Raw genomic sequence first — 19741 nt, 5'->3', positions numbered from 1 at the left:
GCTCGTGAGAGGAGACGAACACAGGATTTACCTACTGTGCCATCTTGACTGGAACTCACTATTAGTATTATTAATATGCAGAAAGAACTCGGGCCACACTGGGATTCACCTTTCCACTAAAAAACCTACAAAGTATTTTATTTTAATGAAGTCCATGATCATGCCAGCCAACCATTTCAAGGGATGTCATTTAGCATGACACTCAGCTGGAACTTAGATAAATAATATTTTTTAAAGTTTGTAGATCATACTGAACTTGGCTTAATAGGCCCTCTCTCCAAACCTCTGAAAGGAGGGCTCATAAAAAGTAATTAGTTTATATAGACTGTCAAGGTTCATGGGGGACAGCTGGCCTTTGATGCCTCATCTGTGATTGCAGAAAGCTACAAGATGATAAAATTGAGTTCTGAACTCATGCCAAGGTATTCAGTGATCTCACGCTAGACATAGTGCCAAGCAGAATAAACTATAAATGCTTACTTGTACTCCTGTTCTTTCATTTGGAATCTCAAACATGTCTAAGATATTTAGGACTTGCATTCATAGGCCCCAAATTCCTATTAAAGTAAAACTATTGACCTTACATATTCATGTTCATAATTAATATTTGCAATGAGGTCCGATTCCAGGTCTATTCAGTATGGACACTGTCGTAAGCTGCAAAAATGGCTTCTGGAGAAGGAGTTTGTATCAGTACTAATTTGTCTAAGCTTGGCTATTAAACAGTCCAATTATTGACAATTGGAGTTGATTTTCAATCACCATTGATTTCACTGTGATAATTACCAGTTACTACTATCTAAGAGGATTTCCTTGATGCTTTCAAATTCCCAGTTTATTCTTCTCTGTGCTGTTCCCTTATCTGAACTTTCTGGGGCTCTTTTTTTTGTCTCCTGTAGCTCAAATGATGCCCCATGACCTTGATCCAGAAAACCATATTTACAGGTGGTTTTCACTTGGCTTCTTTGGTTTCTAAAGGATAGTGACATACTCAGCCATCTCAGGAGAGAATGTGGATATACAAGGGCAGCAATGAGGATGAGTTCATGCAAATCCAAGATCACCAGGACAACTCAGGAACGAGGCCACAGTTCTTTTCAGGACCCACTTACTCTATTCCCTCAGGGCACATCTGCTTCTCTCTCGGACCAGCTGCCACCCCTCAGTCTTCTGACCAAGCATAACTTCAATTTGCACATGTCACAGAAGCCTCATCCTCAACCTCCAGCCTCCAACATGTCCCCTCTGCACTCAAACAGGAAGCCAATTGGCTGATGAGTTCTTTTATATCCAGGAAGCAAGTCACAGGCTGTAACTAGTCTGTTCACTGTCTACCTTAAGTCGGGTGCCCACCTCAGGCCCAGTCACAGTTGGACAGGGGAGCTGGGTCATGTGGTCTGGAATCTGGCCACCAAGGGCAGTGAGTGGAAAAGTACCACAAACATGCTTGCATTGCAGTGGTCAATAAAACCATCGACTTGGAGTTCCTGATGTCCTGTGATGTCTTCAAGCTTGGAGACTGATGGGTGCCTCTGCCTTCTGTTGTTTCTCCAACAGAAACAAAGCTGTAGTTTAGTTTGGCTTTTTTGATTTTTGATATTCCTGATGTATTGTGCCTGGAGCCCTAACTTTGTGGTTCTCGGTGTTACCCCATTGTCTTTTCTCAGAGACTGCACAGCCAGGGACACCGAGGTGGAGATGAATAAGCTAAAAGTGTCCCCATGGACTGAGGCCAGGCCCCGACCTCAGCAGCACTAGGCCCATGCCTGCTGAGTCACCAGCTGTGGGATGGAGCAGAACCAACTGATGGCAAAGGAGCAGTGGTTCACAGGGAGCAGTAGAGAACAGCGGACAGGGAAGCCACGCCTGGGAAACAACTCACCCTCACAATAAGGGGGCCTGGCAACATTTTACTAGCAAGATATCAGGATCACTGTGAGCCAGACCGGTGACTCCTATTGTCTCCCATTCTTCCCCTCATTGAATGGGACATTATTGAGCTTTTCCTTTCCCTGGAGGGTGTGTGGGGAAGGTAATTTAGCTTTCTAGCACATGCCTCTGGATCAAGAGAAGCCACGGTGTTTCCCCGAAAATAAGACCTAGCCAGACCATGAGCTCTAATGCATCTTTTGGAGCAAAACTTAATGTAAGACCTGATTTCATTTTAATATAAGACCGGGTATAATATAATAAGTATAATATAATATAATATAATATATATAATATAATATTAATACTGGGTATAATATAATATAATATAATAATACTGGGTATAATATAATATAATATAATAATACTAGGTATAATATAATATACTAAGAGGCTAGGTCTTATTTTTGGGGAAACACGGTACATCCAGACCTGATAAGGATCATAAAATCTTGGGCTTCAAATCGGATGCCATGACTGGATCCAACTTTTGGGCATCCTAGGGTAGAGTAAGCATGAGAAAGAATATAAATCATTGTGGCCTAAGGGCAGGCTATGATAGAGGGACAGCACTGATGATCCTAAGGTGTCACCCTTGGTATTCCACTCCTACTTTGACCCTGGGCGTAGCCATATGATTTGCTTAGCCAGTGGGTCAGTAACAAACTTGTCCCAAGGAGCTGCTTACAAAAGTGCTTGCACGTTTCCGTGCTCTTTATGCTTCTCTGGAATCACCACAGGGACGTCCTCCGGCTAGCCTGCTGACATGCCTACGCTAGCCTGCTGGAAGAATCCATGGGGAGCACAGTGACATCCCAGCCAAAGCTACTCCAGGCCAGCCAGCCTGCAGCCTACCCACCAGCTGCCCACAGACACTCGAATGCGCCCAGCTGTGACCAGCGGAGCCTGGCTCAGATTAGCAGAACTGCCCATCAACAGGTAGACTCGTTAGAAAGAATTACTGGCTGCTTTTTGATGTTCCTAAGTTTTGGGTGGTTGTTGCACAGCAGTAGCTGAAACATCTGGTTGGAATTACAACTGCACCATCACTACTGTGTTCAGAAGAAATTACATGCAGTAGTCCCCCCTTCTCTCTGGTTTCACTTTCTGAGGTTGTAGTTCCTTGTGGTCAAACAGGGTCTTAAAATATTAAATGAAAAATTCCAGAAATAACAATTTATAGGTTTTAAATTGCATGCCTTTCTAAACAGCAGGATGAAATCTCACACCATCCAGCGCCATCCTGCCTGAGCGTGAATCATCCTTTTTTTTTTTTTTTTTTTTTTGAGGGTATTCTGAATGAGGTAAGCATTTTTTTAATTTTTTTTTAATTAAATTTATTGGGGTGACAATTGTTAGTAAAATTACATAGATTTCAGGTGTACAATTCTGTATTACATCATCTATAAATCCCATTGTGTGTTCACCACCCAGAGTCAGTTCTCCTTCCATCACCATATATTCGATCCCCCTTACCCTCATCTCCCACCCCCCACCCCCCGCCCCCGTTACAAATGAGAAACAGAAACTCATAGACACAGACAATAGTTTAGTGGTTGCCAGAGGGTAACGTGAATCATCCCTTTGTTGAGCGTCTCCACGCTACGTACACGCCCGCCTGTTAGTCACTCGGTAGCCATCTCGGTTATCAGATCCACTGTCCTGGTTTGCACTGCTTGCGTTCAAGTCACACTTACCATACTTAGTAATGACCCCAAAGCCACTTACACACCTTTTATTACACTATATTGTTATAATTGCTCTATTTGGTTATTAGTTGTTGTTAATCTCTAATATATAAATTAAACTTTATCATAAGTATGTATGTATAGGAAAAACTTAGCATAGTATATAGAGTTTGGTACTATCTGTGGTTTCAGGCATCCACTGGGGGATTTTGGAACAGCTCCCCTATAGAGAAGGGGGGGGTCTACTGTAATCTGGGTTAGCCTCAGTCTCTCCCTCTGTAAAAGAGGGTAATGATAATGCCTATTTCAGAGGATTATTGTAAAACTGAAATGACAGTCTGCACAAAATACCTGGTATGTACTAAGTGCTCGATAAAAGGTAGCTAACTTTCTGAGTGGGCAAGGAAAGAAGATAGTTAATAAGAAGAAAGATGTGGAAGGATTTAATAGCCGAGAGAAAAAATTCAGGGCAAAGACCCCAAACCTAGACAGCCCCCTATTCTCCCTCCAGTAGAGAAGCTCTACCCTGCAAGGGGCCACCTGCCATCTCTGTGGCAGGAGAAATGCTTTGTTCTCTCAGCAAAGCAAGGGCTTTGTACCATAGGCTCCCGGAGCCCAGGGTGGGGGGGGTATGTGAATGACCCCTGTCCACCCCAATGGAGCTGAATCTGCTTCCTGAGCTGCCTGGCCATCAACAGATAGACTGAGGCGTAAACAGTGTGAAAGGGGGAAATTGGAGTGAATGCAGTGCCCACGGAGGGATAACCAAGGAAAGATCCCAAATACAGCCCTAACCCCATATCAATCATTGTCAGGGCTGGCAGCTGCCAAGTTGGCGGAAACCAACCAAGGACCAGAATCAAATTAATACTATAATTCCAGAGTTATGGCTACCTCAGGTCTTTCTCTCTCCCAGTCTGCCTGGCAGACCCCGCCAGCACCGAGAGAATCAGGACCATAGGTGTGGTCCCAAAAGCCTGGCTGATGCTGGGGACTGCAAATGGCCCCTTTCATTGTCACCCTCCCCACAGGTCACAGCCATCAACTTGATCAGGTCTTCTGGCTTATTTACTGGTGCTGTGCCCTCCCCGCTCAAATTTTTCAGCTTTAAAGCAACTTCGGTATAGCATTGATGAGTTGTCAAACCACATCTTGCCTACAGCTGGAAACCCTTAGATCATAGTCACGATAGTGAGGAGAAGGTCTGAAGCCTGTGGAGATGACACGGGGGGCTCCGCCACCGGTGCAGACAGGTGTGGGAGTCGCGTCCAGTTCTCACTCCCCTGTCTGATCGGAACCCCACCCTCTGCTCAAAAATTGGGCAATCAAAGATCCTATCAGCAAAAACATTTGACAACATAAGCTAATCTGTCACTGAAAATAGAACACATGGCTTTTTTATTCACTATCTATGACCTAACCATAAACATAAAATATTGACTCCTATGTTTGTATGAGAAAGATATTTCACACAAAGTTGCCCATGGCAGTGTTATTTCTAAAAATGGAAAAATATTGTAAACAACCTAAACATACAAAAATACTGCAATGGTTAAATAAACTGGAATGATACAGCTATATGATGTATGACTGTGCCTCCACTTAAGTAATATTTTTTAATATGTTCTGGTCAGCTTGGAAAATGTCTGTGAAAAGTAAAAACACAAAGACTGTGAACCATATCATATATACTATGATTCAAATTAATAAGAATTATGTATCTATATGTGAACAGAAAAACAAGTCTGACAGGGTCTTATGCAAGGTGGGTTACTTTTGTTTTATTCCTTATGCTTTTTAGTAATTTTCACATCTTTCTGCTTCCTGTTTATTTTTGAGTCCAACTCTGTGAGGTCCAAGACAGTAGCCCAGATTGTGAATTCCGGAGAGCTCTGAACCTGGTTCTCCACAGGGAATGCTGTGAACTGACCTCTGGCTGAGGCCAAGTGAATGCTCAAAAAGCAAGGTGGGATGCTAGGGGCATGCTGCCTCCAGCCCTCAGGAATGACCCCCAACACAAACCAACATGGAATCAAAGACACATCTATTACGAGGCTGGTCTATATGGTTTGTCTGCTGCCAGGACCGGAGCTCAGAGAGCCATGGGGCAGGACAGACCGAAGATGGCTGAGTGCAGTGCCCATGGTCCTGAGGTGGCTGGACTGGAGAGTGGGGTCCAGATGTGGTTATTCCATGGTGACCCACATGGTACTTAGTCACAGACCTCTCCTATCATTTTTGCCACTGCCATAGATGACCTAAACACTTAAATACTTACATTTTTCTTTAAATTGGAGTTTTAAAGACACTTGAATTTATTTAAAAAGCAAGCAACTGAAAAGCCAGCAACATTTGCCTCAGATAGAAAGTAACCTAAATAAAATACACTGGCGTGTTACTAAAATTCTAGCTAGATGCTGTTGCCTATGCAATGCTATGCGATAGAGCTTGCTCTTCTTCATCAAAAAGCAAGTGTCGAAGACATCTTAACTCTCCCAAACTACACCTTTCTCTTTGACATAATCAGAGAGATGGGAAAATAACTTAAAAGGGAACTTAGCATGGGATTCACCATTCCTTAGCTCTATGTCTGGGTACCATGTGAATCTTCTACAGCCAAGGGGATATGTCTCACACACCGGACAACTGGCAAACGAGTAAGAAGGCAGGACTTGGAGTCGGAAGGTCTGGAATTGAGTGTCAGGGTGGATCCATCCTCAGCCAGGTAACCTTGAACAGTTACTCAATTTCTCTCAATCTCTAAGTCCTCATTTACAAAAAAGAATCACAATAGCGGACCTACCTGTTCCACAGGGTTGGTGTGAGGCCTGGATGGAATTTTGTGTGGGAAGCACCTGGCACACATATGTGTGTCTGTGTGTGTCTGTGTGTTTATGTGTATATAGGGGCATGATGCGTGTGTGTGTTTACAATAAAAAGCGACACGGTTTACAGTAATCTAAAAGTGTATCTCTCAACTAATAGATTACTCCACAGGGATAAATTACAAGTAGAATATAAACAAATTTATTCCCAACCAATACTTATAGAATTCTGCAGAATTCACAAACTGCTTTCTGCTATACTGCCCCCACACTGCCACGGAACCAAACAGCCTAGGCAATGTAACTTGATGGAGCTAGAGGGTGCCTGCATCAAGCCTTTAGAACAAATTCCAAAGTCACTTTTCTCCTTTCCCTAACACCATTATAACCACATCATTGTAATCAATGTAAAAATGAATAAAACACTTGTGGCTTCTTGATGATAAGATTACGATTAGTCTCATGACCATTGCTAAGATGATCTGACCTATGATATACTGGACATCTACTGACGGAAAGAGACTACTCTAGGAACTTTAATATCGTATTTAATCACCATATTAACCCTGGGGTAAGTACTGTGTTTACCCCCATTTGAAAGATGAGGAAACTGATACTCAGAGGAGTTCAGTTAACTTATCTGAAAACACACGACCAGTAAATGACAGAACCTAAATGCAAAACCATGTGCATCTGGTCAAAGCCTGTGGTCTGTTCGCAACCGGCATTCCTTTCTTGCCACAAGACACTGCGGGGACTCAAGCCCTCGGGATGGTCATTGTCATCAGGCAGCTGTGGAGCCCCAAGTTCGAACAAGGGCCCTGGGCAGGTCCCAAGATAAGGAGGCAGATAAATGGGCAGAAGCCAAGCAGAACAGGAGGACGAATGGAATTAACCATGGATGAAAGAGCGACTTCCGCAGGCACCGGCTAATCAAACCAGGTTAAATCACATCCCAGGGAATTTTCTGGGCAGCCTTCAGAGAGTCACCCAGCCTGAGAAGCCAGCCAATTATGCCTGATCAGTCTCTGCAACTGTCCTTACAAAAGACAAGTCCAGACTCTCCCAATGTAGACAAATGAGGAGTTCTATTATCTCTGAAAGGCAATCTAATTCCCTTCAAATTTAAATGTCTCCACAGTTTCCTAACAGGCCTCAGTGGGGCTCATGTAGAAATTAATAAGTTCACAGTATGCCCAGCTTGCTTTCATCTTCATTTTTTTGCCATGCCGTGGACAGAATTTTCATGATTACTCAAGGATTTTTCTGTATCAGAGTCTCTTAGAAGGTCATGTCCACCGGGCTCAACCACTGGGTTGAGACTTGAGTCAGGTCTAAGGGACCTGACTGAGATCTGAGGGAAGTTTCAATGCCTGAGCGCTGGCATCGCTTCCAACCGGGTGGGGCAGGTATCAAAAGGCAGTTACCAGTTACCGTAGGAAAAAGGAACTCAGAGCAAGTGGTGAGAAGTCCCAGCCCCTCGCTGGCCTGCACCGGGGTCCTGTGCAAGTGGCTTTGCCTATCTGTGACTTAGGTATCTCCTGTGTGAAACAGGCAGAGAAAAGTTTCTGGAAAGAAAACTCAAATTTATTAAACGTTTCCTCTATATTGAATCACTGCAACATGCATCATAGACATTCTTTAAATTTAATCCAAACAGCAACCCTGGAAAGCTTATATTATTTTACAAAGGAAGATAGTGAGGCTACTGTAATGAGTGATTCCACCATATTGTCACTAAATCACACCATTAGAATGAGCCACACAGGGGCCAGGGAATGAGAGATTCATGTGGTATGAATGTGACTGCAAACTCATTCAGCTTTTCTGGAAAACAATTTAACATGTTTTAGGAACTTTAAAATGTTCATCCTATTAATTCTGATTCTAGAAATCCATCCAAATAACACAATCGGATGTGTAGATGTGTTATAACAAAACAAAACAAAATTGAAATAGACAAATTGCTTATCACCTCATACCTGTTAGAATGGCTATCATCAAAAAGACAAGAGATAAGTATTGGCAAGGATGTGGAGAAAAGGGAACCCTTGTGTACCATTAATGGGAAAATAAACTGGCACAGCCACTATAGAAAACAGTACGGAGGTTCCCCAAAAAGTTAAAAATAGAACTACCAAATGACCCAGCAATTCCACTCTGGGGTTTACACCAAAGGAAATAAAATCAGGATCTCAAAGAGATGTTTACACTCCTATGTTCACTGCAGCATAATTCACCATAGCCAAGATACGGAAACAACCTAAGCGCCTGCCAACAGTTGAATGGATAAAGAAGAGGTGAAACATACATACATATATATATATATATTACTCATATACTGGAATATTATTCAGCCATGAGAAAGAAGAAAATACTACAATTTGCTACAATGTGGATGGACCTTGAGGATATTATGCTCAGTGAAACAAACCAGAGAAAGAAAACTACTGACTAATATCACTTATATGTAGGATCTACATGTGGAATGACTTTATATCACATATATGATATCACTTATATGTGGATTCACTTGTAAGTGCAATCAGCTTTGAAAAGCCAAACTCATAGAACCAGAGAATAGAACAGTGGCTGCCAGGGCCTGGGATAGGCAGGGGAAATAGGGAGATGTTGGCCAAAAGGTAGATGCTTTCAGCTACAAGATGAATAAGTGTGGGGAACCTACTGTATAGCGTGGTGATTCTAGTTAACAATACTGAATTATAGACTTGAAAGTCGCTAAGAGAGTAGGTCTTAAATGTTCTCACTACACATACATACAAAAGTGGTAATTATGTGAGGTGACAGAGGTATTAGCTAAGGCTATGCCTATCATCATTTCACAATATGTAAGTATATCAAAGTAACACATTGTATATCTTAAACTTACACAATATTATATGTCAATTACATCTCAATAAAAGCTGGAAAAAGTAAGAGAATTGCAAACTATAGAATATTCACTGAGTAGGAAATCAGCTAGCCATTTAATCAGTTGCAGAACAATATACAGTATTTAATAAAATGGTGCATTTTTATTAGATTAGTGGGGAAAATAAGTTACAGTATTGAATATGAGGTGTAATCACTATTTTTGCGCACAAAAAAAAGAAAAATAAAGAGTGGAAAAATGAGCAGAAGGAAATACACTAAATTGTTAACAGATGCTCTGGGGTAAGAAAACATATTTTTTCACACTTTTGTGGTGTTTCACTAGATTTTTCACATGTCCTACAATAAATAAGTTATTATTGTCATAACCAGGACAATAATATACAATATTATTGACAAAGATATACAATAAAAACTATTTATATCCTTGAATTTTGCATTTATATGTAAAATGAAGTCATGATTTTTATGTAAATGAATGACATTTTCCATAGGACATTTTTCTTAAAACAATTTTTTTAAAGGGGGGATGATCACAAGAGAAATAAGACAGAGTAAAAGTGATATGGATGAAACCATCTCCCAAAAAGCTTACGGCTCACCTCACAGGCTAAATTGGAAATAAAGACTGCTGGGAAAGAGGTGGAAAAACTGGCACAAGAGCAGTTGATAGGGGAACTAAAAGCTGCCATTGACTTCAAGAAGTGATGGAACTGGCAGATATGAATTTTTCAATTTTATGAGAATGATAGGGATCTGAAATAAATCTGTATTTTCTTTTTAAGATAAATGTTTTAAAATAAATGCTTGCAGCATGGATGGATGGCTGGTGCCTGTGTCCTGTCGGAGAGCTGATCATAAATAACACTGAGAAAAATAGTTTTGACCATTCTAAAAAGCATCTTTATTTTTTGGCTCTCAAGAGCTTGGAAGATTATATTTTGATGTATTAAGCTAGATTTTTTTAAATGCAGCTGCAGATATCAGGAGGAGAATAGAAATTGTCTTCAGATGGAAATAACTACTCAGGGCTTGGCTTAGAAGTAAACCTTCATTTCAAGATGTGCCATGGGCACATCCAATGGTTGAATACAAATGCAAGTTTAAAGGCATTTGATAGATTTCTGATTTAAGGAAATCTTTTGGTGCATCTTCAGGTGAAATCATTAATTGCCGTTCAGGCCAACAACCGAAGAAGATAAATAATCTTTTATGACTCCAAACTTTCAAACATCAAATTTGCTTGAAATGGGTCCCCCGCCCCCATTTTGGTCCACATTAGGGAGCTTATCTTGACTACAGAAAAGCTCATTCCAGAATTTCAGTTTCCTAGTTCACAAATGGATGAAACGGGGCTACACTGAGGGCAGACATAATGAATAATCAGACACATCCCTCATCTTTGAAAGTGTGAGCCTCACTACACTAAAGGCATCCATTTACTTTCTGCTTAATAAGTCATTGGTTTTCTCTGCTATTTTTTTTTTCTTTGCAAAATCTCTATTTTGTTCTTTTTATTATTACATGTATTTGTTCCATTATATACTTTTTTTCTATTTTAATGACAGTCATCTCACCCATTTTAGCTCCTATCTTTTAGAAAGTTTTTACTAGTTTCAGGTGTACCAAACGACATGATAGTTAGACATTTACACCCCTCACAAAGTGATAACTCCCCCCAATCTACTACCCATTTGACATCTGACATAGCTGTTACACTACCATTGACTACATTCCCTATGCTGTACTTTACATCCCGTGACTATATATGTATATAAATTATAGTTGACATTCAACATTATTCTACTTCAGCTTCAGGGGTACAGCGTGGTGGTCAGACACCTACACAGTCTATGAAGTGATCCCCCGGATAAGCCCTACTGAATGGGAGAAGATATTTGCCAATGATACATCTGATAAGGGGTTAATATCCAAAATTTATTTAAAAAACTCATACAACTCAACACCAAAAAAACAACCCAATTAAAAAATGGACAGAGGCATGAAGAGACATTTCTCTAAAGAGGACATGCAGATGGCTAACAGACATATGGAAAGATGCTCAACTAATCATCAGAGAAATGCAAATAAAAACCACAATGAGACACCACTTCACTCTGGTCAGAATGGCTATTATCAATAAATCAACAAACAAGTGCTGGCGAGGATGTGGAGAAAAGGGAACCCTTGTGCACTGTTGGTGGGATTGCAGATTGGTGCAGCCACATGGAAACAGTATGGAAGTTCTTCAAAAAATTAAAAATAGAACTACCTTATGACCCAGCAATTCTACTCTTGGGTATTCACCCAAAGAAATCCAAAACACTAATTCGAAAAAATATATGCACCCCTATGTTTCTTGCAGCACTAGTCACAATAGCCAAGATGTGGAAACAACTGAAATGACCATCATTAGACAATTGGATAAAGAAACTGTGGTACATTTATACAATAGAGTATTACACAGCCATAAAGAAGAGAGAAATCTTACTATTTGCAATAACATGGATGGACCTAGAGGATTTATGTTAAGTGAAATAAGTCAGACTGAGAAAGACAAGTACCATATGATCTCACTTACATGTGGAATCTAAAGAACAGAATAAATGAGCAAACAAAACAGAAATAGACTCAGACATATAGAGAAAAGACTGATGGTTGCTAGGTGGGAGGGGGGTGGGGATGGGGGACAAGGTGAAGGGATTAGAAAGTACAAGCTGGCAGTCACAATATAGTCATGGGGATGTCAAATACAGTACGGGCAATATAATCAATGATGCTGTAAAGATTATGTAGGGTGCCAGATAGGTACTGGTCTCTGCTGTTTTAAAGAGGGGTCACACACTCGAATGAAAGGTGAATGAGAAGAACTCCGTGGTGGAAGGACCTCTGCACATATACAGGCTTTGAGAGAAGAGGCTGAGGGAAGCTGGGCCACATGGCACAGTGTGAGGAACGAAGGCACAGCTCAGCTTTGTTATTTCTGATCTGATGCATCAAGATAAACCAGAATCCTGTTTTTTATGCTAAATCTCCCAGTTTCTAAATGTTGTCTCTATTTTTTTAAGCACACAGTATATGCCAAACCAAACATTTCCACAAACCAAACATGTTTGCTAGTATGTGTTTAAAAAATCTCATTTCCAGGGATTAAGAATTACTGATTAACCCCAGTACCATTTAGTTATGTCCAAGAAAGAGCTGAGTTGAAATGAAATATTCCCAGGCTGGCAAAGCTTTGGGGGAAGACACCTCATTTTTTGTGCTAAAGACAGCATGGGAATTATACTTCCAAGTGGAATCCGGTTGAGCTGGGACCTCTGAGGACGGCTGGAAGGTGCCCCAACTCTAAACGCCATGGAAATCAAATCACAGTCAGATCCCCTTCGTGGTACATTCTACATAAAATCAATATAAAGCCTTCTTCTGACAGTCAAGTGCATCTTCCCCCATGCTTGGCAAGAATGCTTATGGGTTTATCTTCATATAACGCTGAATTTGCCCCATTTAACCCACCCCCTTGTTCCTTACTTTACAATGTTCTGCAATGAAAAAAGGACCTTCCCAAAGCCTTTCTGTTTGAAGTGCAAAAGAGTCGATCTTTTTTTTTTTTTTTTTTTTTTTTTCCTGCCCAAGTAGCTCATAATGTAGCAGACAGACTGTCAGAAACAATAGACTTCATCATGGTGAAAACCTCAGTCTGGCACCCATCTATCATAAAGCAATCTTCTAGAAATCTTGAAAACCTTCATTAAATTTCCTGTCTTTCTCCTGACAGTTATAAAATGTTAACAATATTACTCATGATGCAGGCATCTTCAGAAATTCTTTGTTCAATCTCTCCACCCTCTGCCATCATTCATCCCCTCGTCTTTGCCCAAATCTATGGAAACACGAGACATAGCCATATTCTTCTCACAGTCCTCCTGGGACCTGGCCCATGTAGGAGGTTAGAGGAGGAAGTACTCGTAGTCTGGAAAGCCATGAAAAGGCTCTCTGGCCACGGCTGGCCACGAGCTGCAGAGGGCAACATGGCACCATCTGTGGAGCCCATCTCCTAAAGCATGCCCACTTTGAAGCTCAAGGGCACAGCTCTGTCCTACCCTTAGCAAATATTTCCTTGTCTTTTTACTTTTCCTTTTCTCTTGCCAATCTCCCAAGCTGCAAGTTTTCACCTGTCCATGATATGTGGGCAAGGGGGCCATTTGCTCCTGTCTGTGGGTCATCTTTCTAGAGAGAAAATTCCCCTGCAGAACGTCCTAGCCCAACTTTTCAAACTCCAGGGGCCATGTCAGCGATATACCATCTCTCAGAAGAAGAAGAAACAAACATCTTTCACAGGCGGTGACGCCAAAGAGAGAAACTATAAGGAGATACAGAATCCACACCAGAAATCAAAAAAGGCATACGGCTTTCAAATCACAGGCCGATCTAAGAGACACACAGCAGAGTGATAATGGCTATGAAATCTGAGCCTGGGCTGTGTGAGCTGTTTCCCAACCTGTCTCCAGATGAAGCCAAGCCCACCCATGCTCAGCCGTCATCTTACCTGCAAAAGGAACCGGTGCATCTTTATCCAAGGCTACCAGCGGTGGGTCCAGGATGACGGTGTCATTATTCTCAGTAATGACCCCATGATATGAAGTCTCGATCCATGGCTTGTGCTTGTTAACTAGAAAACAATGGAAAAAACAAAACAAAAGATTGACTTTTAAGATCATCATTTGAATAACGAATCCATAATAATTTTATCAATATTGTATATTGACCCAATCATAAGCTCTCATCCGATGAGACCCCATGAGGGATGTGGAGCACGTTAGCCCCATTTTACACCCAAGGAAGCTTCAGGGAAGTGCAGAGAGAGGTTCAACCACTCACCAGGCACACAGAAATAAAGGCAGCACGGAGACTCAAACAGTTTCTGGCTCTAAGATCATGGACCTTTCACCTTACCAAAATCCCATTATAGATGTCGTCATAGATATCTATGCCCAGTACAGATGTCATCAAAAACTGATTGAAAGTTTCCATTCTCAAAAGCTACGACCTACAGATGTTTTAAAGCCCATCACCAATCAACAAACCAGCAAATTGTGAATGTGTGCTTGTGTGCTGAGATGTCGGACCTCTACTTAATTGGATCCACCATTAGGGACTGTTACTACATTTTATATACATACATGTATGTGTGAGTACCAACAGAGCTATAAAGATACAACAAGCATGTGAATACTTCCTGGTCATGTAAAGACTGTGTTATCTAAATGGTCTAAATTATCTAGCAATTCAAGTTGCTCTTCAATAATTTGACCAGATGAATGATATATTATCTAATGAACAATTCACACACTTAAAATACATATCAAATATACATTACTGGTTGAATTGTGTGTCCCAAATATGTCAGTTGAGTCTTAACTTCCAGTACCTTGAAATATGACTTTATTTTGACATAGGATCTTTATAGAGGTAATCAAGTTAAACAAGACCATTATGGGTGGACCCTAATAATCTAATGTGACTGGTGTCCTTATAAAAATGGGAAATTTGGACACAGAGACAGACACGCACACAAGGAGAATGCCATGGGGAGACTGGAGTTGTGCAGTCACAAGCCAAGGATTGACCAGAAGCTACCGTGGGTCCCTGAAAATAAGACCGAACCGGAAAATAAGCCCTAGCATGATTTTTTCAGGATGACATACCCTGAACATAAGCCATAATGCATCTTTTGGAGCAAACCTTAATATAGGACCGGGCTTATTTTCGGGAAAACATGGTAGGAAAGAGGCTTTCAGAGCAAGCATGTTCCTGCTGACAATTTAAGACTTCTGGCCTCTAGAACTGTGAGACACTAAATGTCTGTTCTTCTAAGCTACCCAGTTTGTGGTACTTTAAGGCAGTCCTAGCAAATAAATACAAGATATTTATAGCAGCAGGTACTCGTGAAGGATAGAGAATTAAAATAAAGCTTGTGTCATGGTTGGTTTACTATTATTGTGTGGAATTGTATCTGGTGAACATCCCGTTTCTGCCAATTCCACCTCCTAGACTTGGATCTGGCCAGCTGTCTCCCATATGAATAGTGGCAGTGACTGGTCTTCCAGTAAGAAGTCCTGTCCCACTTTAACCATCCTCCACACTACCGTGAAGAGTGCTCTTTCTAAAATGTTAATCAGTTTACTCCACTGTGAGTGCCTTGGTTTGGCCTTTTATTTCCCCCACATACTCTCATAGAAGTCTGGATGCAGAGTAGGTGCTTTAGAAACAAAAGAGATGAGAGGGAGCCCTAGAGTAATCAAAGGTGTCTTGATGCCAACATTCACCACACCCTGATTCACAATTTAAGTGCTGTCACATGTAATGTAATGCTCCCTATGGCAACCTGAGAGGTAGATGTGATCATTAGGAAACGATGAAGAAACTACTTCCACAGGTGGGACTCTCCCAAGATGGCCACAGGGTTAATAATGGGAAAAACCAAAAAACACTTTCATCCTCCATGATATCCAAAAAGCATGCACACGCACACACACACACACACACACATTCATTCATATTATAATATATATGTAATACACATTCTAATATATAATACCCATTTTAATATATATACATATTATTCATTTTTCAATAGCCATGGCAAAGCAAGAACTCATAGATTTGAGAACACCCTCATTTCAGTGTCTCCTGGCCCCTTCCCACCCCACCATACCTCAAAGGGTCAGTAAAGAGCTGTTTCAGGATGGGGGTAGGCCCAACTTGGACTACCATTTTGCTCCTTCTCACCCATCCTATCGCGATCATGAACTAAGAGGTAGTTAAGTGGGGCAGGGACATATGCCTCACTATTCTCCAGTCTTGGCCCCTGAGGCCTATTTCTGATTATTACCTCATTTCCAGGGCAGAGAGCAGCTCTGCCTACAGCAGGTCTAAAAGGGGCAGCAGACTCATCCATGCTTACATGTTGGTATTCAATCCAGTGCTTCATTATGGATCCCAGAATAATTACAGCCACCCTGGGCTGTCCCCACACTCCTTTGCTCTTTTATTAGCCATCAACACAAAAGCAATGTAAATAATTTGCAGCTGTTGGGAGAAACAATTAATCTTTTTTTCCCTTTAATTAAACCTAGGGGCCTATTCATTAGAAATGTGTACAGAGGATATGCCAAAAGCTCACCCAGTGTTTCAGATTCATTGTGCCACTTGGCTCAGGGGCAGACAATGGAATCCAGAGCCACAGTTGCTGGGTTTCAGCCATGGCTTAGCCATTTCAGGGCTGGTCCTGTGCAAATCAGTTGGTTACTCAAGACTTTTAACTCCCTCAGGTATAAAATGGGGAAGATGATACCACTCACAGGGTTGGCATGTCATTCAGATGGGCTGGACACACAACCTCTGATGTTTTCTTACTCAGACTCACCACCCTGCTATCTGGGCAGTGACAGTGCCTGCAGGAGAGGTGGTTTATGGGCCTTGAAGCTGGGGTTCTCCCTTCTAGTGGAATGGGTTTATTTCTTTCTAGCCACAGGCATACCTCTCTTTTCTCCTCTCCATAACACTGCAATTAGTTGAGTACCTATCACATATTAAACATCTGACATACATTCATTAATCCTCACAACTTGAATAGATAAGACTTTGTATCTCATTTTGCAGGTATGAACTAAGGCTCAGAGAGGTTTAAATGTTCCATTTTTGGAAAATAAGAATGTTAACATCTCTAAAATTTTCTCATTTCTCTCCTACTTTCTAACTTCCTTCAAATCTATCTCAACTTTTGCTTTGTCAAGGTTGATAAACATTTACATTTTGATTTGTAACCAAAATGAAATCTTTTTCACTTTCTCTATAGATCAAATCCTCAGGAATGCAAAATCAATAACTTAAAGTTACATTATTTTGACTACGAGGTTATCATTGATGGCTGAGAGAAGTATTGTGCAAGCAGTACTTTTCCTTCATATTTTTCCTTCTAACAGTCATTCCAAGGACAACATTCTTGTATCCAGACCAATTGGATTTCTGATTCTTTCACTCCATCAAATGACCAAATGACATGCCATTTTAACTTGCGTCATATTTGAAACCAACTTCATTTGCATATATATTTTTTTATTTTTTGAATTTCATGATTCCTTTTATTCCTATTGATGCATAAACCACAGGACTTCTTTCCCACATCCCAACCATATTATAGCTTTGTAATCATTTCAACTATTGCTTATTCTCTATTTTTAAAATGGAAATAATTACTTCATAGGAATGCTGGAAAACTGCATGAAACCATTTAGGCAAATCTAATACCCTGACAATAATAGGCATTCAAATTCACTTAAGTCTTCCTAGGCCATCTCATGCTTTTGAGTGGTTGAAGTTTGTCCTTGCACTCTCAGAGGTATTTAGCCCAGTTTCATTCATGCAACAAATGTCTATGAAGTGCCTCAAATATGCAAAAATGGTTTAAGCGTTGGGGATGAAATGGGGAGAAATGTCCCTGAAAAAAACATTTGACAAAATTCAACATCCATTCAGAATTAAAACTATCAGCAAATGAGGAATAGAAGGGAACTTCCTCAATGTGATAAAGAACTTGTATAAAAACCTGTAGCTAATGCCATGCTTAATGGTTAAAGGGTGAATGTTTTCCTCCCAAGAGCAGGAAGAATACAAGGATGGCCACTCTTACCTTATACTGTACTATTCACATTGTACTAAACATTCTAACCTATGCAATAAGGTAAGAAAAAAAAATCCAATGGGAATTAAAATTGTTTTTATTTGCAGAGAACATGATCATCAATGAAGAAAATTCTATGGAATCTCCTAAGATGCTACTAGAACTAATAAGTGAATTTAGGAAAATCATAGCATACAAAGTCAATATATAAAAAAAATCAATTATATTTCTACACTAGCAGTAAATAATTGAATATTTAAATTAAAAATACTAATTGATAGCATCAAAAAACATGAAACACTTAGAAATAACTTTCACAAAATACATACAAGATCTGTACACTGAAAACTCTAAGACATGGCTGAGAGAATTTAAAGAAAACCTGGAAAACTCTTAATGTAGTGTTCATGATTTGGTAGACTCAACATAGTTAAGATGTAAAATTTCCCCTAATTGATCTATAGTCAATGCAATCCAAATCAAAATAATTGTATAGTTTTTTAAACGGATAAACTAATTCTAAAATTTTTATGAAAATGAAAAAGACTTGATATAGCCAAAGCAATTTTGAAAAAAAAGGGCAAAGTTGGAGGACTTACACTATCTGATGTTAAGACATATTGTAAAGCTACCCATCAAGCGCATGTGGTATTAACATGAGGATAGACCTACAGATGAATAAAAAGAATAAAGAATGCAGACACACACACACACACACACACACACACACACACAATCAATTTCTGCCAGTTTCCAAGATAATTCAATGGAGGGGGAGGATGGTCATTTATTAAATGCTGCTGGAAAAATCCACATAAAAAAAAATTCTTTTTTCAAGCCTATTGTACACCATACACAAAAAATTATTTCTAAATGAATCATGGTCCTAAATGTGGGAGTTCAAATTATAAAACTTTTAAAAGAAAGCATAGAAAAAAAACAACTTAGTGTTTTGGAGTTAGGCAAAGATTTATTAGAAGGGACAAAATAAGCATGAACCATAACAGATAAAATCGATACATCAAACTGTAAAAATTATAAACTTCTAATTTTTGAAAAACATACTTAAGAAAATATTTTTTCAAAAACTACAGACTGGGAGTAAACATTTGCAAAAGATATCTCATAAAGGATTTGTATCCAAAATATATAAAATACTCTTGCAACTCAATAAGACAAATAATCTGTAAAAAACAAGGGGGGAGGGGCAAAAATTTGAAGAGACCCGAACAGCAAATATGAACATGAAAAGATGCTCAACATTAATAGTTATCAAGGATATATATAAATTAAAGCCACAATGGATATCACCACACCAACCCTAAAATGGTTAAAGTAAGACTGACAATACCAAGTTCTGATGAAGATGTGAAGCAACTGAAATTCTCACATATTTTTGGTAAGAATGTAAAATAAGTCACTTTGCAAAATAGTTTAGTAATCACTTTGGAAAAGAGTTGAGCAATTTCTTATAAAATGACTCAGCAATTCCATTCATAGGACCTACCCAAGAACCCAAGAGAACTGAAAACACAAATTACACAGAAAGACTCGTATATATTGTTTGTAGAATCTTTATTGGAAATAGTGCCAAACTGGAAATTAAAATGGCCATCAACTAGTGAATGGATAAACAAATTGCAGTATGTTCCTGTAATGGATACCAACTCAGCAATAAAAAGAAATCAACTACTGATCCATACAACAAAGTGGGTAAATAT

At 39.9% G+C, this 19741-nt stretch overlaps 1 protein-coding gene across 1 annotated transcript in view; it reads right to left on the bottom strand.

The window, feature by feature from the left end:
- The window catches only part of CLSTN2 (calsyntenin 2), a 565080-nt gene that overhangs the window by 339493 nt on the left and 205846 nt on the right, over nt 1-19741 (bottom strand). Inside the window, exon 2 of the mRNA XM_019747346.3 lies at nt 13884-14006. Within this exon, the coding sequence (XP_019602905.3) occupies nt 13884-14006 (123 nt within the window). The remainder of the gene's footprint in view (nt 1-13883; nt 14007-19741) is intronic.

Source organism: Rhinolophus sinicus, chromosome 5, assembly GCF_057876585.1.
Source record: "Rhinolophus sinicus isolate RSI-liver-muscle chromosome 5, RSI-T2T, whole genome shotgun sequence".
In the NCBI taxonomy this organism is placed as follows: Eukaryota; Metazoa; Chordata; class Mammalia; order Chiroptera; family Rhinolophidae; genus Rhinolophus; species Rhinolophus sinicus.
This window is presented reverse-complemented; position numbering and strand designations above follow the sequence as displayed.